Raw genomic sequence first — 23,696 nt, forward strand, 5'->3', positions numbered from 1 at the left:
GCTGTCTTCAATAGATTTAAGTTTAACTAACAGAGCAATTTTCCCGCAGGAAAATCCCATTGAACATTGGGTCTACAGCACAGTAACGAGTTTCTGATGATGAAAAGGTTCTGTGGTTAAATATATTTTGGAAACACTGGGTTGACTGTAAAAAGAAAGCTAAACTGTTTGCTTCAAAATTTGTTGGAAATTTTGATATGCCATGATGCCCAGAGGATCTCCAAAGAGATTCTTTTCCCAATCAAGATAAGCCTTTATAAGTAACATTTTCAAATGCAAGCAAAATGGGGTTAGAAAGCCACGTAATTTGTAGAGTTTAAAAGACTGGCCCAGCATGGTGGTACATGCCGGTAATCGCAGTACTTGGGAGGCTGAGACAGTAGGATTGCGGGTTTGAGGCTAGGGTCAGCAACTTCCTGAGACCCTCAGCAACCCTGTTTCAAAATAAAAAATAAAAAAGGCTGGTGGTATAGCTCAGAGGTAGAATGCCCCTGGGTCCAATCCCTAGTACCAAATAAATAAATAAATAAATAAATAAATAAATAAATAGCAGAGAGAGAGACGAGAGACCTGCCCAAGGACAAGGAACTCATTAATGATCAATTTTGGACTCCACTGGCCTCTTTACTCCTCCGTCTTCACATGTTAGAACTTGTAGATGTCAGCCTTCTTTGTAGCTCTGAATAGCCATGTAACCCAAGTGCTACTGAGATGCCAGAGAATTCTGCTTGGAGTTTTGCAAGAAAGACTTTGCTCCTAATACAAAGAGAGGTTGATAGGATGTGTTCTCTTGCTCCCTTCCTTCCTGCTTTGAATGCTGTCGATAGCAGATGTGGTGTTCTGAACTGCAGCCGCCGCCTGTGACCATGAGGGGAGACATCCACAACACCAAGAATGTGGCAAAGGATAAAAGTGAGAAAGCCAGGCATAGTGGTACAAGCTTGTAACCCCAGTACTTGGGTGGCTGAGATGTAGTATCAGGAGGATCACAGGTTCAAGGACAGCCTCAGCAACGTAGCAAGACTCTTAGAAACCTAGCGAGACTCTGTTTGAAAACAAAAAATAAAAAGGGCTGAGGGTATGGCTCAGAGGTAGAATGCCCTGGGCCCAATGCCACTAAATACATACATACATACATATATACATCAGGCAAGCAGGTGAGGATGTGATAGCCCTTGATTCCATTGCTGCTGGACCAACTCTGTGACCTCTGGACTTTTTGCTATGAAGTAAATACCACTTTAATGAAGATGCTTTATTACTTGCAGCCAATAAAAATATCCTTACTAATTGAATTTGCAACCCTGACCATCCATCTTGGGTGATAGTTTATAACTAAAGACATTCAGTTATGCTCTAGTTGTGTTTTAGGGAAACATAGTTAAAGGTTTGGGGTTGACATGTAACATGCTGTATTTTCTTCTCATTTAAAATAATGAAAAATAGGCTCCCAGTCAGCATTTCTGTGCAAAATGTGTGATTTTCAGGAATGGTTTGCTGAAAGTACAGATGCCTGTAGCTTCATGTAGCAGGAAACCTGAAATTTGATTTTTTTTTTTAGAAATACCTTGACTGGAATACAAATCAATACTTCTCTTGTATTACGAATCGATATGATAATTGGCTGTATTAAGAATGTCTGCATGTTCTACAGAACAGTGATTACTCATTTGTTTTCCATAAACGATTGAGCCCTAATTCTGGCTGTGCATCAGACCCCTGAGGAGTGTTTAAAAATTACAGATGAAGCCAGGCATAGTGATGCACATCGTAATCCCAGTTCTTGTGAGACTGAGACTGGAGGATCACAAGTTCGAGGACAAACTCAGCACGTAGTGAGACTCTCATCAACTAGGAAGACCATGTCTCAAAATAAAAATAAAATAGGACTGAGAGTGCAGCTTGGAGGTAGAATGCCCCTGGGTATGCACACACACACACACACACACACACACACACACACACACACACAGATGTAGCCAGGTATGGTGGCACATGCCGGTTACTCTAGCTAACAGGTGAGACGTTCAGGTGAAAAGATTGTAAGTTTGAGGGGCAATTTAGGAAGATGTTATCTAAGAAAGGAAGGAAGGACAGAAGAAAGGAAGGAAGAAAGGAAGGAAAAAAGAAAGGAGAGAGAGAAATATGCTCAAGCCTCACCCTAGACAAATTAAACAGAATTTCTGGGGAGGAGGGGCTTATTCATCAGTACTTTTTAAACTTCACAGATCATTCTAAAGTATAGTCAAGCTAGGCATGGTCATGCACACCTGTAATCCCAATGCCTGGGAGGCTGAGACAGGAAAGACTACAGGTTTGAGGCCAGCCTCAGCAACTTAGCGAGGCTCTCAGCCATTTAGTGAGACCTTATTTCAAATTTTAAAAATATAATCAAAGGATGGGAGTGCTTGATTATATTTTAAGGTAGGATGTCTCTGGGTCCAATCTCAGTGATGAAAGATAGATAGATAGATAGATAATCAAGTTTGAAAATCATTGCTCCAAGAAGTTAGAAAACATTATAACAATTATGAAATCTTCTATTTTCTATTTATTTTGCTACCAAAAAGTTCAACCAAACTTCTAGTAACTCTTGCCTCTGGTTCTTATTCAGTTAACACTCTTTTTTCTCCGGATGCTCTGCTTTACCTTGAAACACTTATTCCAAGCAAGTTATACTGTCTGTGCCCTACTGTCAGGATGCCTCCCACCCTGACTGAGCATTCAAGCACGCACACAGACCAGATCGAACCCCTCCTGGAAGTCATGCATCCTGCTTCTCACTTAATTTCTTAACCTCCTCCAGAAGTTTGATTGCCTTAAACATGCTTTTAGCAGTTAAAACCTCAATCCAATTTTCTTTTCTTTCTTTCTTTTTTTTTTTTTTTCAGTACTGGGTTTTATTTTTGAAACAGGGTCTCACTGAGTTACGAAGGCCTCACTAAGTAGCTGAGGGCTGTCCGTGAACCGCGATCCCCTGGTCTCCACCTCCTGAATGCTGGGATTACAAGTGTGCGCCACCACGACCGGCTCCAATTTTCTTAATAGGAATACATACGTTAATACCAATTTACTTTCTACGGCTAAGAAAATGCTTTCCTTGGGAAACAAAATATATGGCCTTAATTATGCCTGAGTTTATCAACCAGTTAAAAAATTTTTGTGCTGTTCTTTTCATCAGCTCTGACAAAGTGGTACGGAGTCAGATACCCTGTGAACTGTTTCTTTGCTTTAATGTGTGAGCTGCACTTCACTAGAGAAAATAAGACAATCCACTGTCATTTCTGTTTTTATCATATTCATTTTTGACAGAGAATGTATTCACTCTTCACTATATAGTTATTTATGTGCTACAGTGTCGCATTTTTGCATTCCCCAGAGAACGCACCATTAGAACGCTTAATGTGACACCTCATATTTTTAGTAGACTAGAAAATAGTCACAATTTTAATTTAAATCAAAATGACTATGTAATAGCTGGACAAATCAGCTTGAGATCTCCAGAGCTTTTGATTATAATTCTCCATTGTTTTCTGTGCATAAATTTCTTTTCCAAAGTGCTCATTCTGAAATACTCATTTTTTTCAGCTGTTCTATGCTCATCCCAAACTCACTTATTTAATAATTTTCTACGGTTAACAACTTCATGATTAAACTTTAATGTTACATATAAATGGCTGAAATAATAAGCCTTATTAAAGTGTTTAGGAAAGAAAGTGGATTCGACACTTAAGGAATGATGAAGTATCCCTGTAAGGAAAGGATAGAGATTCATTCTCACCAAGAATGAAACAGAAACACAAATTTTGATAATATGTATAAATTATCTCTAATATGTATATTAGATATATAAATGGTGGCTATGAATGTCTAAGTTTTCACAATGAGGAAAGGGACTCTAATCATAAAATTCAAGGATAGAAGCCACCATTAGAGTATCTAGTGTAACCTACTCATTTTACAAATGAGGAGCATAAATTTCAGAACAGAGAAGTGGGGTTTTTTTTTCAAAATCAAAGAATAATTTTGCCAAGACCATGCTAAGAGGAGAACTCAATAGCAAACTAAGAGAGAAAAGAATTCTACAAAAGGTGATCACACAGCCTCTCTCCAGAGCCCTCCTGTCCATCCATGTTCAAGAGTCAGACTGAGCCATAAATGACACCTCAGCCCCTCACTGAGGCTGGCTGCCCTCAGGGTGTGTTGTGGTGGCTGATTCTTAGTTTTGTTTTGTGGTAATGGGGCTTGAACCCAGGGGCATTCTACCTCTGAGCTACACTCCCAGTTCCGTTTTATTTTTTTATTTGAAAACAGGGTCTCACTAAATTGCTGAGGCTGGCTGAGAACCTGCGATCCTTCTGTCTCAGCCTCCCAAGTACTGGGATCACAAGCGTGCACCACCACACCTGGCTGATTCTTAGCTTCAAAACAAAAATAAAAGACAACACTTGAGACAATGTGGGTTCAGATTTGATTTTAACCTTGCCTGGCAATGTTAAAAAGATGAAAATATCTCTGAGAGAACTAGTGGACTGCATCTCCAATAACTCTCGAAGCATCAGCCCAGCACCCTTGAACACTGACGGAAGCACAAATGTCTGTTCTTCCCTTCTGTGTCACACCCAAAACTTCCCAGTACACACACAAGAGTGCATGTGCACCCGTGCGCGCGCACGCGCGCACACACACACACACACACACACACACACACACACACACAGAACCTACTGAAGGCTGACTGCTGAGCTAGCCCTCTACATAACTGAAGGAGATTCAAGCCCCCTATAAAATAGCCTTGGGCAGGTTCCTGGTCATCTGGGGTCAGGTCTGCCAAGACTGGCCATGTGACCTGGGTTGTGCTCATTTCCCACACTGAGCCTCAACTCTCCATTACTTCTAATTTCATCCCTTTAAATCCATTTTTATGTTCTTATTTTGACATTTATTGAGCATCATTAATAGGCAAGACTCTGTGGTCGGCACTGGGAATACCAAAGAGAATAACCACACACTTGCCCCAACCTCCAGGAGCAGAAATGAGACGAAGAACACAGAGTGTGGGGGTTAAGCAAGAGGGAGTGGACAATAAGCATGAAGTCTGGCATGGGCTCTGAGCGGGTGGTCATGCTGCTGGGGCAGTGTCTGGCTTTAGACCTCATCTACTACTTCTCACCTTGCCAAATTGTGTGTGTGTGTGTGTGTGTGTGTGTGTGTGTGTGTGTGTGTGTGGTACTGGGGATGGAACACAGGGGCCTTCTACCTCCGGGCTACACTCCCAGACCTATTTTACATTGTATTTGGAAACAGGGTCTCTTAAGCCAGCTGAGGCTGGCTTTAAACCTGTGTGATTCTCCTGTCTCCGCCTCCCAATCACAGGGATTACAAGCGTGCACCACCACTCCCGGCACCTTGCCAGATTTTACTTACATCCATTTAAGCAGACATTTATAGATGTTTATAGATGTTTTAATCATTATTTCATGAGGATGTTGCAGACTGAATTCTCAGCAATTTAGCAAGACCCTGTTTCAAAATTAAAAATAAGAGCTGGGCGTGGTGGCACATGCTTGTAATCCCAGCATTCAGGAGGCTGAGACCGGAAGATCATGGTTCACGGACAGCCTCAGCTACTTAGCAAGGCCCTTAGCAACTCAGTGAGACACTGTTTCAAAAATAAAAAGACTAGCTGGGCGTGATGGCACACGCTCATAATCCCGGCATTTGGAAGGCTGAGACAGGAGGATCGCGCAGGTTCAAAGCCAGCCTCAGCTTACTTAGTGAGGCCCTCTGCAACTCAGTGAGACCCTGTTTCAAAATAAAGAATAATAAATAGGGCTGGGGTGTAGCTTGGAGGTGCAATGTCCCTGGGTTCCATCCCCAGTGCCACAAAAAGTAAATACATAAATAAATATGAAAATCCTGGGGGTGAGGTTGAAGGGTTCAATCCCCACTACCAAATAACAATAGGGCTGGGGATGTAGCTCATGGTAGGGCCCTTGCCTAGAATGTATGAAGCCCTGGGTTCATCGCAGTATCCTGCCCCACACACATACATGTACACACAGCCATAGCATGGATGAGATCATCCAGAGAAATAAGAAAATATGAAGAAAAGAGGGCCAAAGCCAGAAGGCTGGAGTTAATAGTCAGGGGTCAGGGAGTGGCAGTGTAAACAAAAAGTGGCAGGAAAACTGTAAGGTCAAAAACAGGAAAACCTCCGCAGTTTCAGAAGGCAGAACAGTGACGGAGTCTGCCAGCCTCCCCAGGAGACTTTTCCGTTCTGGGTGGTCTCCTCATGCCAATCCAGTATCCCCTTTAAACAAAGATTTCTCACCTTCCCTTTAAAGCTAGTCCCACCTGTGTGGAGTCTGTTTATGCTTCTGAAAAAATGGAGATGATACCAAAGTCTGCGGAGTGCCGCTCAAGGACCCGAACTGCACCACGGACCTGAGAAGCGCTTTGCAAACGATAAAGACCACATGGAAGTTCTGCTCTTCCTCCGCCTCCAAACTTTTCTATCTTTAACATAAAGCAATGTTTCCTCATCCTCACGCTCCTCCTTTCTGCCTTCAATTTTCATGAATCTCACGAGTCGAGCCTCCACCCAACTGTTCTTACAGCCAACCCATGAGCATGTGGCCTCAACTCCCTGCCTCTTGCCTTCCTGAGATCAAACTCCTGCCCCTAACACACCGGAAAAGACCCCGGCTCCTCCAGCCCGGGCCCGATGGCCTTTCCTCACTCCTCCTCTGCAGCATCCAGCACTGCTGAGTGTCCCTCCTTCCAAGGCCTTTGCTCTTGGCTTCCATGGTGTATGGCTCCCATTTCCATCTCTCTTTAACTCCATTTTTTTGGTATGTGTGTGGATGATTGAACATAGGAATATTCTACCTCCAAGATATACCCCCAGCCCTATTTATTCATCTGTTTTGAAACAGAGTCTTGCTAGGTTGCCAAAAGTCTCACTAAGTTGCTGAGGCTGGTCTTGAACCTGTAATCCTCCTGTCTCAGCCTCTCAAGTACTGAGATTAAAGGTGTGCACCATCCCATCCAGTTGTGACTTTTTTTTTTTTTTGGTGCCGAAAATTGAACCCAAGGGAGTTTTACCTCTGACCTATACCCCCAGCCCTATTTAATTTTTTATTTAGAAACAGGGTCTTGCTAACAGCCTAAGTTGTTGAGGCTGGCTTTGAATCTGTGATCCTCTTGTCTCAGACTCCCAAATACTGGGATTACAAGTATGTGCACCACATACCCAGCTTAACTCCATTGTTTTTAGTCATGATTTACAATGGCTGGGTTCAGCCACAGATATCCTGGGGCTTAGACCTAGTTATAAAGCCCTGGGACAGGAGAGCCCTGGACACAGCCCTTGGAAAGGGACACATTTCCTCTTCCTAAAGCTATATCCTAAACTTGAGCTTTTTATTAAGAACCGTCTGGGGCTCCCACCTACAATCTAAAACCCAGGACCTAGGTTCTCATATCAAGCACCTCAAAGAATTATTGTCTTAGGGTTAAAGAGAAACTTCAAGGGATTTAGTTCAAAATTACTTGATCCTGATAACCCTTGCTCAACTGTCCCAGTGGAGGGACTTTCCTGACCTTACTTAAGAATCCAGAGATGACAATCTTGCTGCTTCAAGAGGGAAATCCCTTCCCAGACAGCTAAAAACAACAACAACAAAAAAGTCCTACTTCCTATCAAACCAAACCTGGCTTCTCAGTTCACCCATGCATCTGGTCTTCTGTGAGCCTCATGGGTGTGCCCAGAAGCCAAACCGCTCTTCCACACACTTCCAGATTTTTGAAAATCCCTGTCACATCTGCAAGGCCAGGCCACCTCCACTTATCTGAATGCCACCATTTGGAAGGGTGAAGTGTGTGTGAGAAGAGAACAAAAGGAATTTCTTCTAGTTTTCCTTTAAGTAGTTCATTTTTGCAAACATCAGGGAACAATTTCCGAGAGGCAACAAGACATATGATGACATAGAAACAAGGTTATCCAGAGCCTAGCACATCAGACAGTCTGCAAATCCCTTAAGTGAAGAATGCCCGTCTCCATGAAACCTTGATAATTTAGAAGGGACAATGACTATCTGAAGCAGTCAAGGTCTCCGTTAAATCTGGCAAAGCTAGGTGGCGGGGGGAGGGGGGCGTCTCTTGCAAGGGGACCCTTTGGTCTTTAGCGACATCATTATCTGTGGGTTATTATCATTACTACAAATACTAATACACTTTTATTAAGCACTGGCAATGACCCAGGGCAAGTGAGTTTAAGTTCATATTATATCCATTTTCATTATCTAGAGAAAAGAGGAGAATGAACAAAGGCCTATAATGTGAAATTCTAAAGTAGGAAAGATGAGAAAAGGTTAATTAAAAAAAAAACACCAAAGAGTAAAGAGAAAGGCTCCAACTGTTCGTGGTCAGGAGCCATGATGGATGCTGGATCTTGTCACCCTGGGCTTGTCCCCACTGATTTTTTTCCATCTCTCTCTCTCAAAAAAAAAAAAAAAAAAAAGAAAAGAAAAGAAAAGAAAAGGACCCATCTCTCGGCTAAGGACATGGCAGGGACAGGAGCGAGGTGAGAAGGGAAGTAGATTTTCGTCTCAAGGGCCCCTTTTGACTCTGAAATTCTACAAATCAGTGCTTCCTAACCTGCATAGCTAGCCTCAAACAAAATCAGATGTATCATTATATATACACAATAAAATGTAAAAAAAAAAAAGTTAAAATAGTAAATCATGAGATACCCTTTTCCTGAGACCTTTTTTGGTAGCTTTGACACTCTAATATTGAAGTATATCGCTTTAACCTTTTAGTAAACCTTGGCCTTCTGAACAGTTTATATCTCTTAGGACAAACATGACAAATGTCCCATTTGCTGTACTTCTTTTTTTTTTTTTTTTTTTTTTTACAGTACTACACTTCTTTGAATGTCTCCTATGAAATCACATCTTTTGTCAGGCATGGTGGTGCATGACTGTAATCTCAGTGCCTGGGAGGCTAAGACAGGATTACAGGTTTAAAACCAACCATAGCAACTTAGTGAGACTCTCAGCAGTCTAGCAAGATCCTATTTCAAAATTAAAAGGCTAGAGCTGGGCGTGGTGGCGCACGCTTGTAATCCCCGCGCTAGGCAGGCGGAGACAGGAGGATCGCGCAGATTCGAAGCCAGACACGCTGGCATAAGAGACCCTGTTTCAAATATATATATATATATATATATATATATATATATATATATATATATATATATATATATTAGGTCTGGGAGTGTAGCCCAAAGGTAGAAGGGCTTCCAGGAACCCCAGTACCACAAAAAAAAAAAAAAATTAAAAGGCTGGGGGAGGAGCTCAGAGCTAGAATGCTCTTGGGTTTAACAGAAAGGAAAAAGGAAGGAAGGGAGGCAGGCAGGCAGGCCCGCCTTTCTGCACTATGACTCTGTGCCTTGACTGTGTGTGTGGTAATTCGATTATGTTTCTATGCATGTTGTTTTTCTGCATCAAGGAAATGGCTGAAGTTTTTCAGAGTATAAACCAGCTTGGGAGCACAGAACACCACGCATGTCAGAATGGACACGACGTGGAGAGGAAAGTGTGATGATTCTGTAAATTTTTGTAACACAATAAGATCTTTGAAATGTCTGATGTTACTGTGGAATCCTGAAACTGAAAGTCTTTCCATTTATATCTTCTTAGTAGATCGTACTCTTATTTAGCACAGTCAATTATAGGATATTACAGAATTAGGGCCTGACTTGAGGTTAAGATTTCTATCTTAACCAGTTTGTGTAATATTGTTATGGAAAGGCAATCTTTTAATAAATATCATGTATAACCACTATGTGGGACAGCTTCAAGAGAGAGTAGTCCTCAAATGCTAGTAAAGAATGCTGACTTTGGAGCCTGTCACACCTATTCCAAACCCAATGCAATGTAAGTTCTATGACTTCAAGAATTACTACTTTGCCTCTCTGGGCCTCAGCTTTTTTCTCTGTAGAAAAGGGGTTCCACCTACCTTGCAGAGTTAATGTACAAACTAAATGAATAAATATGTATAATTTACAGGGCTATGGTGATGACTTAAAAAGATTTATTTAAGCCGGGCGTGGTGGTGCACGCTTGTAATCCTCGTGCCTGGGAAGTGGAAACAGGAGGATTGCGCAGGTTTAAAGCTAGCCGCGCTGGCTTAAGAGACCCTGTTTCCAAAAATAAAATAGGTCTGGGAGTGTAGCCCGGAGGTAGAAGGGCTTCCAGGAACCCCAGAACCACCAAAAAAGAAAGAAGGAAGGAAAGAAAGAAAGAAGGAAGGAAGGAAGGAAGGAAGGAAGGAAGGAAGGAAGGAAGGAAGGAAGGGAGGAAGGAAAAACTTATTTAAGTCAGGTGAGTAAACTTTTTCTGTAAAGGTCAGATAATACTTTATACTTTGCAGGCCACATGCTCTCTGTCAAAATTCTTTACTTCTGCTACTAGAACACAAAAACAGCTGTAGATAAAAAGAGAATTGCTGTGTTCCATAAAACTTTACCAAAAGAGGCCACAGGCTGGGCGTGGTGGCGCACGCTTGTAATCCCCGCGCTTAGGAGGCGGAGACAGGAGGATTGCGCAGGTTCGAAGCCCCTTGCTTGTTTAAGAGACCCTGTTTCCAAATAAAAAATATATATTAAAAAAAAAAAGAGGCCATAGGCTGGCCGGCAAGAGGTAGACACTGGCCCCTGATATAACTCATCCAGTTACACAGAGTATATGGCACATACACAACGCTCAGTACAGGACACTACGAGGGTCGTTATTTCTCCCTATTACAGACAACAAACACGATCATTTTACCTGTAAACCCATCACCATTCTATCTTTCCCAACTTCCAGAAAACCCCAAACCATCTAAAATACTGCTGCCAAAGTCCCCAGGTTCATTCTACTCTCAGTGGCCAAGCTGTTGCTCCATTATTTCCCATCCTGCCGCTGGATCACAGAGGCCAAGGCTGGCAGGAGCTGCAGGAACAGGGTTTAGTTCAAGACTCAAATGCCTTCTGTGACATACCCCACAAATAAAAGTTAGCCAACAGGCCCGAACATCTTCACGCAGGGGGGAGCCACTGGAGAGCTAAGCAGCACCTTCTCGCCATGTAGCTTTGAGCACTCTTCTTACTGGATTTACACTCAGTGTGGTTCTGCTTTAGAAGTATATGCTGAGTCTCCTGCTATGTGCTAGTCACAACTACATGCAGAGAATACAGGATGAATAAGCGACGATCTCCATCTCAACTTCTCACTGCACTTAGTTTGCCTGTCAGTCACCCGAAACTAGTCCCATACTCTCCTCCACGTGACGATTGCTTAGGTATTTGAGGGGAAGGCCCAAGGTCTTCTCCACTTTTCAAACTCCAAATTCCTTCAACCATTCTTCACATGCCCTTTTATTGTTGCTGCATACTATGCCTTCCTCGGGGCAGAAGATTTGCAGGCACCCTACAAAGCAGCCCAGAGGTGGCTGGCCACTGCAGTGCAGAGCAGACTCATAGCTATGCAGCTTGAGTGTCAATGATCTAAACCATGTTTGCCTCTTGGGAACTATCCTACGCCTGTCTCCTTGGCTCACGCTATATTCCTTTAATTTTCCAAAGTGGTCCTATAAAATCAGAGCAAGTGATATATTTTTTAAGTGATAAGACAAACACTGACATTTTATTTTCAAGGAAAAGCAAGCTAGGTGTGTTGGTACACACCTGTAATGCAGGACCTGAGAGGCTGAGACAAGATGATCGCAGGTTCGCGGCCAGCCTCAGCAACTTAGTGAGGCCCTCCAAAACTTAGTGAGATCCTGTTTCAAAACAAACAATAGGCCGGGCGTGGTGGCGCACGCTTGTAATCCCCGCGCTTGGGAGGCAGAGACAGGAGGATCGCGCAGGTTCGAAGCTAGCCGCACGCGCTGGCTTAGGAGACCGTTTCCAAATTTAAAAAAATGTAAAAATAGGTCTGGGAGTGTAGCCCGGAGATAGAAGGGCTTCCAGGAACCCCAGTACCACCAAAAAGAAAAAAGAAAAAAAAAAAAACAATAGTACAGGGCTGGGTTTGACCCCTAATACTACACAAAATGAAGGAAAAAGGAAAAGCAAGATTTAGACTGTCATATTTCTACTTGATCTAGTCCAATAGGCAGTAGAACTAATAGCATTTCTAAGCTGAAATGATGTTGTAAATAACTAAAAATATATATATATAATTGATTTGAAAAACTTCTACCTATTCACTAATGAGTAACACATTCATATCTCCAGCTCCCATATCATTCTTGGGTTTCAAATACATGTTTTTTTCCTGCATATTAGAAATTTCCCCCTGGATGTAAAACAGGTATCTGAAACTCAATGGGTACACAAACTTCACTTCAACTCCCTAAAACAGATCTTTTCATGCATTATTTATTCCTTCCCTTGGTAATGGCTTGCCTATCTATCTAGATGTGAGCCAGAAACATCAGAGTATCCTTTATCTCACCATCTTAGTCCCTTGACAACCAATCACTTCCTAATCTCTGATAATTCCAGCCATCTTCTGGATTTATCTGTTTATCCTTTATGCTACTTCCTAGGTAATCCCAGCAACTAACCAGCTCTTTTCTCAGCTACCAGTTTTCCCAATTCTAGTTCAGCATTTTAACAAACAGCTTGCAAACCTTCAGTGGGGCATAAAATAAATTTAGTTAGCTTTGACTTGCATATTTAAGAAGACAGAATCTCTCCTCAAAGTGTAACAAAATGGATTGTGGCAGGTGAATGTTCCTGTAAAGAACTAGAAAAACTGAATTTGTTTTCTTTTGTTTTGTATTTTTTTTTTTTGCAGTACTGGGGATTGAACCCAGGGACATTCTACCTTCAAGAAATACCCCCAGCTCTATTTTTTACTTTGAAACAGGGTCTCACTGAGTTGCTAAAGGCCTCACCAAGTAGCTGAGGCTGGCTGCAAACCGGGATCCTCCTGTCTCTGCCTCTCAAATGCTGGGATTATAAGCATGCACCACCTTGCCTGGCTGGATCTTTTCTTTTTTGACACCCCCCCCCCGCCCTATTTTTTATTTTGAAACAGGGTCTCACTGAGTTGCGGAGGGCCTAAGTAGCTGAGGCTGTCCTTGAACCGCAATCCTCCTCCTCTCAGCCTCCCGAATGCTGGGATTACAAGCCTGTGCCACCACGCCCGGCATTTGGCTTTTGTTTTCTTTGATTAAAAGCATCAGGGAGCTGCTGAAGAAATGACAACTAGAAAGGACAGATGGAGAAATGAGAACAGACTTTATCCAGACAAAAGTATTGGGGAAGACCAGAAAAACAGGACTAGAGTGAATACACTGGCGATCTGGGGAAACTTAAACACATAGTTCATTTCCACCATCAAGATATTTCCAAATCTTTGCCGGGCGTGGTGGTGCACACTTATAATCCCAGCATTCTGGAAGCTGAGACCAGAGGATGGAGGTTTGTGGACAGCCTCAGCTATTTAGTGAGGCCCTCCACAACTTAGTTAAAAGACCGTTTCAAAATAAAGAATAAAAAATAGGGCAGGGGGTGCAGCTCGGAGGTCGAATGCCCCTGGGTTCAATCTTCAGACCAGTAAAAAAAAAAAAAAAAAAAAAAAGATATTTCCAAATTATGCAAAGTTGGAAGGCAAAAAATTAAGATCCAAATTAACCCAAACCAATTTTTTACAACATCATAGGGTTGAGGAGAAATAATTTAGATTCAGGACCTACTAGAAGTACGAGTCCTGGTGAATACAGCAGGCTGTCTGTTGAAAGCCCTAGTTCAACTACAAGTATCAGCTCAGGAAGATATTTAGAGCTTAGACAACTTTTAATATATAATACCTAACACCCAATAAAAAGTTATTAGACATGCCAAGGAACTTATTTTAAACTCTGGTATAAAACTGACCCATAGTTGTTTCTGGTTTTAGAATGATCTATTAGATAAGAAACTTTTAAAAATCTCTATTAATGTTCAAGAAAACAGAAAACAAATGAAAAGAGAAATTTTCACCAGAGAATTAGAACCCATTTTATAAATATAAAGTTAAAAAGACAATTACATCAGGTATGGTGGTGCATGCTCGTAATCCCAGTACCTTGTAATCCCAGGCTGAAACTGGATGCAGGTTTGTGGCCAGCCTCAGCAACTTAGTGAGGCCATCTACAACTTGGGGAAATCTTTATAATGAAAGTAAGGACATATTCAGACAAACAAAAAATGAAAGAATTTATTGCTGGTTGACCTGCATTAAAAATAAATACAAAAGGGAGTTCCTGCTGGGCATGGTTGTGCACACCTTTAATCTCAGTACTTGGGAAGCTGAGACAGGAGGATCACAGGTCCAAAGCCAGCCAGCAACTTAGCAAGATCCTGTTTCAAAAGAATAAAATTTAAGGGGCAGGAGGGGGGCTAGGGGTATAGCTCAGAGGTAGAGTGTCCATGAAGTTCATCCTCTGTACCAAAAACGGGGAGAGGGGAGTAGGGAGGTTATTTAGGCAAAGGTCAAAGACCAAAAACTGACCACAGATGAAAACATGGGAAGGTAGGAAATCAAGAGCAATGAAAAGTTAAATGTAAGCTGGGCGTGGTGGCGCATGCTTGTAATCCCCGCGCTTGGGAGGCGGAGACAGGAGGATCACACAGATTCAAAGCCAGCCTCAGCTACTGAGTGAGGCTCTCAGCAATTTAGTGAGACCCTGTTTCCAAATAAAATAGGTCTGGGAGGGTAGCCCGGAGGTAGAAAGCTTCTGGGTTCCACTCCCAGTAACACACACACACACACACACACACACACACACACACACACACACACACACAGAGTGAAATGTGTAAATATAAATCCATATTGATTGTGAATGAAATTTTAAATACAGACAACAGTAGTGCAAAAAGCAAGAGAGGGTAATGTATTTAAACTATTGGAAGGAGCCGGGCGTGGTGGCACATGCCTGTAATCCCCGCGCTTGGGAGGCTGAGACAGGAGGATCACACAGGTTCAAAGCCAACCTCAGCTACTTAGTGAGGCTTTCAGTAACTTAGTGAGACCCTGTTACCAAATAAAATATATTTTAAAAAAGGGTCTGGGAGTATAGCCCGGAGGTAGAAAGCCTCTGGGTTCCACCCCTAGTACCACCAAAATAAATAAATAAATAAATAAATAAATAAATAAATAAACTATTGGAAGGTTTTATTTTTATTTTGCTTGGAAAATGCTATGGTAGATTGTAATAAACTAGTAATACATGTTCATAATCTAGGAAATAGTCACAAACTGACTGACCAACCAAAAAAAATTTACTCAGTGTCCTCCTGGGCATGCCCACCACCCCCTTACTTTTATTCAATGCCCTCAATTACACCCAAGGATACTACTCCCCCTCCACTGATCCAGCACCCCTGTCTCAGAGGGCAGTATCCCTGACTTTGGGAATCTATGCCACTATGCCAGCATGGCAGAGGGGGTGGGGAACAGAGGGAGGGAGGGAGGGAGGGAGGGAGAGTTTTGAAAGAGTGAAGTTGAAAGAGCCATACTACTTTAAGCTTACTAAAAGTTATAGCAATCAAAATACTATGATATTGGTGTAAACATATAGAACAATGAAACAAAAAAATCGAGAGAAAAGTCCACACACATATGGATAATTGATTTATGATTTATAACAAATGTGCCAGTAGGAAAAGACTAGTTTGAACCCAGGGGTGTTCTACATTTGAGCCACCACCCCCTCCCTCAGTCCTATTTTATTTTCTTATTTTGAACCAGAGTCTCACTAAGTTGCTGAGGCTGGCCACAAATTTGCGATCCAACTGTCTCAGCCTCTGAAGTACTGGGATGATAGGTGAATGCCACCCCACTCAGCTACGCAGTCTTTTCAATAAATGGGTGTTAAAATAACGGGACACCCAGATGGAAAAAAAATTCAGTCTGTACATTTACTTCATACTATCCACAAAACTCAACTCTAAATGAATCAGACTGAAATATAAGAACTAATATTATAAATAATAGAAGAAAAACAAGAAAAAAATCTTTGTGACTTTAGGTTAAGCAGTTTTCTTAGATATAAGAAAAGTATAAAATACCAATAAACTGAATTTTATCAAAATTAAAACCTTTTCTTTTCAAAAGTCACTGTTAAGAAAATGAAAAGTAGGCCGGGCGTGGTGGCGCATGCTTGTAATCCCTGCTCTTGGAAGGCAGCTCTTGGAAGGCAGAGACAGGATTATCATGCAGGTTCAAGCCAGCCCTGCTGGCTTAAGAGACCCTGTTTCCAAATAAAAATATAAAATAATTCTGGGAGTGTAGCCTGAAGGTAGAAGGGTTTCCAGGAACCCCAGTACCACCAAAAAAAAAGAAAGAAAGAAAGAAAGAAAGAAAGAAAGAAAGAAAGAAAGAAAGAAAGAAGAAAGAAAGAGGAAGGAAGGAAGAAAGAAAGGAAGGGAGGGAGGGAGAAAAGGAAAAGTTGCCAGGAGTAGTGGCACTCACTTGTAATCCCAGTGCTTGGAGACAGAGATGGGAGGATTGTGGGTTCACGGATAGCCTCAGCTACTTAGTGAGGCCCTCTGCAACTTACTGAGACTTTATTTCAAAATAAAGAATAAAAGAACCAGGCGTGGTGGTGCAGGCTTGTAATGTCAGTACTTGGGAGGTTGAGACAGGAGGATCACAAAGGTTCGAAGCCAGCCTCATCTACTTACTGAGGCTCTCAGCAATCTAGTGAGACCCTGTTTCTAAATAAAACATAAATATGTCTGGGAGTGTAGCCTGGAGGTAGAAGGCCCCTGGGTTTCATCCCCAGTCTTAAAAAAAAAGAAAAAGAAAATGGAGTCACAAACGGAGAAAAGTTCATGTCTCATAAAAGACAAAGTTATAAATAGCTCTCAAGCTGGGTGTAGTGGCATATACTTGTAATCCCGGTACTTGGGAGACTGAGACAGGAAGTTTGCAGCCATCCTAAGCTACTTAAAGAGGCCCTCCATAACTTAGTGTTTCAAAATAAAAAATATGCTGGGGGTGTAACTCAGAGGTAGAATGCCCCTCCCTGTTCAATCCCCAGTACTGTAAAAAGAAAAACAAAAAGAGCTCTCAAGTTTAAGTAAAAGGCAGATAGCTCAATAAAAGGGTCAACAGCTGAAAGGGGGTCAGAAGAGCAATGTCGAGAGGATGGTCAATAGGTACAGGGAAACGAATAAAAAAAACTTTTTTTTTTTTTTTTTTTGGCGGTACCGGCGATTTTATTGAACCCAGGGGCATTCTACCTCCAAACTACACCCCAGCCCTATTTTTTCTTTATTTGAAACAGGGTCTTACTAAGTTGCAGAGGGCCTCACTAAGTAGCTGAGGCTGGCTTAGAACCTGGATCCTCCTGTTTCAGCCTCCCAAATGCTGGGATTACAAGCATGCGCCAACCATGTCCAGCTGAGAAACTTCTAATGTTCTATAGCATTGTTGAATAAGCAGTTGTGATTAACTGTATGATTATATGTTCAAAATAGATAGCAGACAGGCATTATTATTACTATTATTATTATTATTATTATTATTATTATTATTTTGGTACTGGGGGTTGATCCAGGGGGCATTCTACCACCAAGCTACACTCCCAGTCCTATTTTTATTCTTTATTTGGAAACAGGGTCTAAGTTGCAAAAGCCTCACTAAGTAGCTGAGGCTGGCTGCAAACCTGCGATCCCCATATCAGCCTCCCAAGTACTAGGATTAGAAGTGTGCCACCATGCCTGCCATGTACAGGATTTTGAATTTTTCCAACACAAAGAAATGATGTTTGAGATGATGAATATACCAATTGCCCTGAGTTGATCATTATACAGTATATACATGTATTGAAATGTTATACTGTACCCTATAAATATTTATTATATACAAAAATTTAAACATATAACAAATATAAGATAGGGCTGGGCGTGAGGCTCAGAGGTAGCATGTGCCTGGATTCCAGTATTATTTTTAGAAAATGCAATATATTCATAGGGTTGCCAAAAGAAAAAAAAAGAAACTAAAGAACATACTTTAAAAGACTTTTTTCTTCCCCCTTGGGAGGCTGAGACTGGAGGATCACAGGTTTTTGGCCAGCCTCAGCTACTTAGGGAGGCCTTCCACAACTTAGACTCTGTTTCAAAATAAAGAATAACAAATAGGGATAGGTAGGGCTATAGCCTGGAGAGAGAATGCCCCTGGGATCAATCCCCAGTGTGAAAAATAAAAAGGACTTTTTTTCATCTTTGAGTCACCAACACTCAGTTCTGCTTCTCTGAAACGATTAATATTATTGGTTTGCTGCAGCTCTATTCACGAAAACCATCATGTGTATAGTTATATTTTCACTTATATGTTATAGTCTTTCATCCCTTTAAAACAATAAATGCAAGCACACTAAAGGTATTATTCAGCTCCTTTCTCTTCTAATAGTATGTCTCAGAAACAGACACAAAATGGAAAAATATCACATATCCTAGACCACCAACAATGGGTACAAGATTTCTTTTAGGGATAAAAATGTTATAGAATTAAGATTGTGCTGAGGGTTGTACAACTATAAATATACCAAACCCCACTGAATTGTACATATTTTAAAGGAGTAAATCCTACAGTCTGTGGATTATATCTCAATAAAGCTGTTTAGGAAAATTTTTAAATGCTTTGACAGCTTTCCTCTGCCAGAGTTAAGTGGGCATTCTAGTTCCTTCATGCCTTATTTCCTACTATACTTTCAACTTTACCTCCGACATTTCTCTCCTAAACCATCTTGTGCCCCAAATATATAATGCTATTTTTAAATTCAAGGCTTTTACACATAGTCCTCTCACTGTCAAAAACAGCATACTTTCCTCTTTCTAAATGAACTCCTACGTATCCTTCAACAACAAATGCTGTTTCTTCTAAGAAATCATTTCTACCTTCAGATCATCTGCTCTATAAGTATTGGTTTATAATCTGCCCCTGATAGTAACTCTCAGGTCCCCAAGCTTACAGACAGTATCATCTTCAGCTCCAGGACCCGATGCTTGCAAGCACTTAGCAAATGTTTATTGAATAAATGAATGACAAAACACTCCCTGGATACTGATCAGAAATAGTGCTATTTTTTTTTTCCAACTAGTTTAATTGGTAAAAATCTATACAAATGTAACTTGAGTTCTGGCCTTTGGAGACCAATAAAATGAAATAAAAATACAAATTTGGGGCTAACATTGAGACCTAAAGAAATTACCATAAAGTAACATTTTATGGGGTTCATAGTTCAGATACTTAGCATTGTTGACTGAACATAGTTACTGAAGTCAATACACTTTTATTCAACATATTAAATGTGTTGTTTAACTCTGGTAACCACAGCTGTGACTTAGTTAACGATCTCAATAAATCCTACTTAAATCAGAGACAGGAAAAATTATGCAAATGAATTCTTATCTGTTTTTCTGCCCAAGGCATATTTGATAACAGATAAAACATACTCCAAATAGTCTCTACTTAATAGTCAGGATGCCATTCGAGGTTTTATTTGGATCGAAATAAAGAAGAAAGGCCAGCTAATATTCACAAATGGTTTTATTTCAGAAAGAAATTACACATTAAAAGGAGACATCGTAAGAGCTTACATTCACACATGGAAGTGAATCAAGGAAAAGCCAGCAGTTATTAATATACAAAACCACATGATTAAAAAAGACAGTAACAGATAATGACAGATGGACTTGCCTTAGATTCATCCATAAAACAATACATTCTGTTTAAAAATAGAAAGATATTAGTGTTTAAGGCAGCTCTGTAGAAATGAGTTTGTAGTTCCATGGACTTTAAAATCAAACTAGTATCCATGTTGGCTGTATCAGCCACATTTCCCAGGCAGGACGGAAACCATCCATCAATTACACCTTGCAGCTAGACAGAATATCTTCCACTAATTTCTTGTAAACCCAGGCATCACCCTTAAGCCGCTGCCTCCTGATACCCACCACACTGGGTTTGTGAAGCTGGCACACTTCTAGTTCAAACTGCATTGTCACTTTGCCAAAATCTGACTGTGTTTGACACTTCAGTGTATAGCTGTGAAAAATAAGATACCAGTTAGAAGGAGAACCATGAATATCCCAGATAATACAAGAAGTTTCTTATCTTCTAAGAGGCTGGTGGAGAAATGAGCCAGCATTCACACTAAGCATTGCATTGCTGCTTAAAGGTTCCAAATGGCCTATGGTATGACTGTTTTCCCAGAAGCAGAACAAGGACCTGAATAAAGAATAAGGATGAAAAGGCTTTACCAGAGTTCTCCCGTGCTCTAAGGAAAACCCTTGTTTCATAGTTATGCATGCCATTCATACTCGGGAAATGTGGCATTTTTTATGCAAACTTTTGAATAGCATAACCCAGGAACATTAGGCCATTTCTACAATGTTCACAACAAAGGAAAGTAGAGGAAAGATTAAGAATATTTTATGTACATTGACTTGGTAAGAAACTTTCGTCTTTCTGCCAGGTGTGGTGGCACACACTTGTAATCCTAGTACTTGGGAGGCTGAGATAGGAGGATTGCAGGTTTTCAGCCAGGCTCAGCTACTTAGTGAGGCCCTCCACAACTTAGTGAGACCCTGCTTCAAAATAAAGAATAAAAAATAGGCTGGAGGTGTAGCTCGGAGGTAGAATGCCACTGGGTTAAATCCTCAGCACCACAAAAAGAAAAGAAAAAAAGAAGAAGCACTCGTCTTTCATATAAATAAAGCAGGAAGACACTAACCTGTCAGGAAGATACCCAGTTTTAAGGTTTTTCTAATACTAGTAGAGGTAATGATCCTTACAACACTTTATGGCAGAATGAAAAGCAAAAGAAAGCCTAAGAAAATGTTATATTCCTGGCCGGGAGTGGTGGCATAGGCTTGTAATCCCAGCGCTTGGAAGGCTGAGACAGGAGGATTGCACACATTCGAAGCCAGCCTCAGCTACTTAGTGAGACCCTGTTTTCAAATAAAATATAAAACAGGTCTGGGAGTATAGCCCGGAGGTAGAAAGCCTCTGGGTTCCACCCCCAGTACCACCAATGAAGAAGAAGAAGTAGAAGAAGGAAGAAGAAGAAAAAGAAGGAAGAAGGGAGGGAAGGAAGGAAGGAAGAAAAGAAGGAAAAGAAAATGGTATATTCCTATAATTAAAACATATGGCATTCAGCTGGGCGTGGTGGCGCACGCTTGTAATCCCCGCGCTTGGGAGGCAGAGACAGGAGGATCGCGCAGGTTCGAAGCCAGCCACGCGCGCACTGGCTTAGGAGACCCTGTTTCCAAATAAAAAATGTAAAAATAGGTCTGGGAGTGTAGCCTGGAGGTAGAAGGGCTTCCAGGAACCCCAGTACCACAAAAAAAAAAAAAAAACCCACAAAAAAAAAAAAAACCCATGGCATTCATAATTAGAAATGTCATGTCACCTACCATGACAACAGAAAAATCTAGTATTAGTGAATTTGTTTAAATTCATCTTAAGAAACAGGAATGATCCTGAAAAGTTGCATGAATTGATTTCATGTAAATAAAATTATTTTTAAATTATGTTATATTTTAAAGTTTTGTCTTGCTGATCTATAATAAGAACTGACTTTAAGTGCCTAAATATTTAAGGGTATATGATTGGGCACTGTTCATTGATGTGTCAAGAAATTATTGTATCTGTTATGTATTGCGAAGTTTCACAAATTATTCTTTGTCTTACTTATTTGTTTTGGAGAAGTTCTTGGTCTCTTAAAATTAAGCAATCAAGCTGAGCACAATGGCAAACACATATAATCCCAGCAATTCAGGAGGCTGAGGCAGGAGGACCCCAAGGTCAAAGCCAGCCTGGGCAACTTAGTGAGACTATGTCTTAAAATAAGAAAAGTTAAAGGGCTGGGGATGTAGCTTAGTGGTAGTGTGCCAAAAGGAGAACCCTGTAAGGTTCTTGAGAGGAAGGTGAATCATAGAAAAATTTAGTAAAAAGCAATTCATCCTTATTGGAAAAAGATAATAATCCTTATTGGAAAAAGTTTCAAAGACTTGCAGGGTGAGGGTGTGGGAGGAATTCCATGTCCAAGGCAACAAGAGTAGTGTGCATGTGCTTTTCATACTCTGTACCCCAATATGATATAAAATTACAATGTACCCAATAAATAAAAGAAAGCCCAGCTCATATCATTAAGGTCTGTCAACATTTACAGATAGCATAAAGTAAAACTATGTTTGCACAGGATTATTTCTGCCTGGTCTGATGGTGCACACTTGTAATACCAGTACCTGGGAAGCTCAGACAGGAGGATTGCAGGTTTGAGGACAGCCTCAGCAAGTAGTGAGACTCTCATCAACCTAGTGAGACCCTGTTCCAAAATAAAAATGAAGCCAGATGTGGTAGAACACACTTGTAATCCCAGTACTTCAGAGGCTGAGACAGGAGAATTGGAGGTTTGAGGCCAGCTTCAGCTACTTAGTGAGGCCCTCTGAAACTTAGTGAGACCTTGTTTCAAAATGAAGAATAAGGAATAGTACTAGGGATGTAGCTCAGAGGTAAAATGCCCCTGTGTTCCATCCCCAGCACCGCCCCCCCACAAAAGGTAAAAATAAAAAACAGGACTGGGAGTGTAACACGGAGGTAGAATACCCTTGGGTTCAACCCCCAGTTGTGAAAATAATAAAATAATAATAATAATAATAATAATAATAATAATAATAATAATGATGATGATGATGATAATAATAAAGCTGAGTTACAGAGCTTATGTTGACCATCCTATTCCATGCTTTTGATAAATCTATTAGTGGCTATTATGTTTTGGGTCCATATTACCCCCGAGGCCCACATGTTGAAGGCTTGGTCACTTGTTCACAAGTGAGATCTCTGGAAGCGACTGGATCACAGGGCAGGGAAGTGGGAATAATAATTTGATAGCTTCACAGGGAGGTGGTGGGGTCCCTGGGGGCGTGGCCTTGGGGACTGACTGCACCTAGTCCCTGGCCCCTTCCTTCTACCCTCTCCCTTCACCTCCCTGCTCCTGGACTGTCATGGGGTAAAAGCTGATTCACTCCTCCAGTCTTCCGAACATCTGCCATCATGCTCTGCTCACCTCAGGCCAAAGCAATGAGCCAGCCCACCACAGACTGATCCTCCAAAACCGTGAGCCAAAAAGATATTTCTGGTAAGTAATGGTGTCACATGCCTATAATCTCACGAGTTGGGAGGTTGAGACAGGAGGACCACGGGTTTGAAGAAAGCCTCAAAACTTAAGAGCGACTCTCGGCAACCTAGCAAGACACTGCTTCAAAATTTATTTATTTATTTTTTTGGTAGTATGGGTGGGGTGGGGTTGGGGGGGCTTTTCTACCCCCAGGTTATATTCCCAGACCTATTTTATACTATATTTGGAAACAGGGTCTTACTAAGTTGTTGAGAGCATCACTAACTAGCTGAGGCTGGCTTGGAACCTGTGCGATCCTCCTGTCTCAGCCTCCTAAGCGCGGGGATTACAAGCGTGCGCCACCACGACCAGCCTGCTTCAAAATTTAAAAGATGAAGGTGTTTAGAGTGTAGCTCAGAGGTAGAATGCCCCTGAGTTCAATCCTCAGTACAAAAAAAAACCCATAAATAAATAAATAAATAAATAAATAAATAAATAAATAAATAAGTCTTTCCTAC

At 41.2% G+C, this 23,696-nt stretch overlaps 1 protein-coding gene across 9 annotated transcripts in view; it reads right to left on the reverse strand.

Annotated features, from left to right (window-relative positions):
* Window positions 1-19,921: 19,921 nt before the first annotated feature.
* The window catches only part of MELK (maternal embryonic leucine zipper kinase), a gene marked incomplete at both ends in the record, with an annotated part of 101,820 nt that continues 98,045 nt past the window's right edge, over window positions 19,922-23,696 (reverse strand). For all 9 annotated transcript variants that reach the window (XM_080709600.1, XM_080709597.1, XM_080709598.1 and 6 more), the window contains one exon: window positions 19,922-20,099. In XM_080709600.1, coding sequence (XP_080565726.1) covers window positions 19,922-20,099 — 178 coding nt within the window. The remainder of the gene's footprint in view (window positions 20,100-23,696) is intronic.

The sequence above is a fragment of the Muscardinus avellanarius genome (assembly GCF_963383645.1).
Source record: "Muscardinus avellanarius genome assembly, chromosome: 13".
Taxonomy (NCBI): domain Eukaryota; kingdom Metazoa; phylum Chordata; class Mammalia; order Rodentia; family Gliridae; genus Muscardinus; species Muscardinus avellanarius.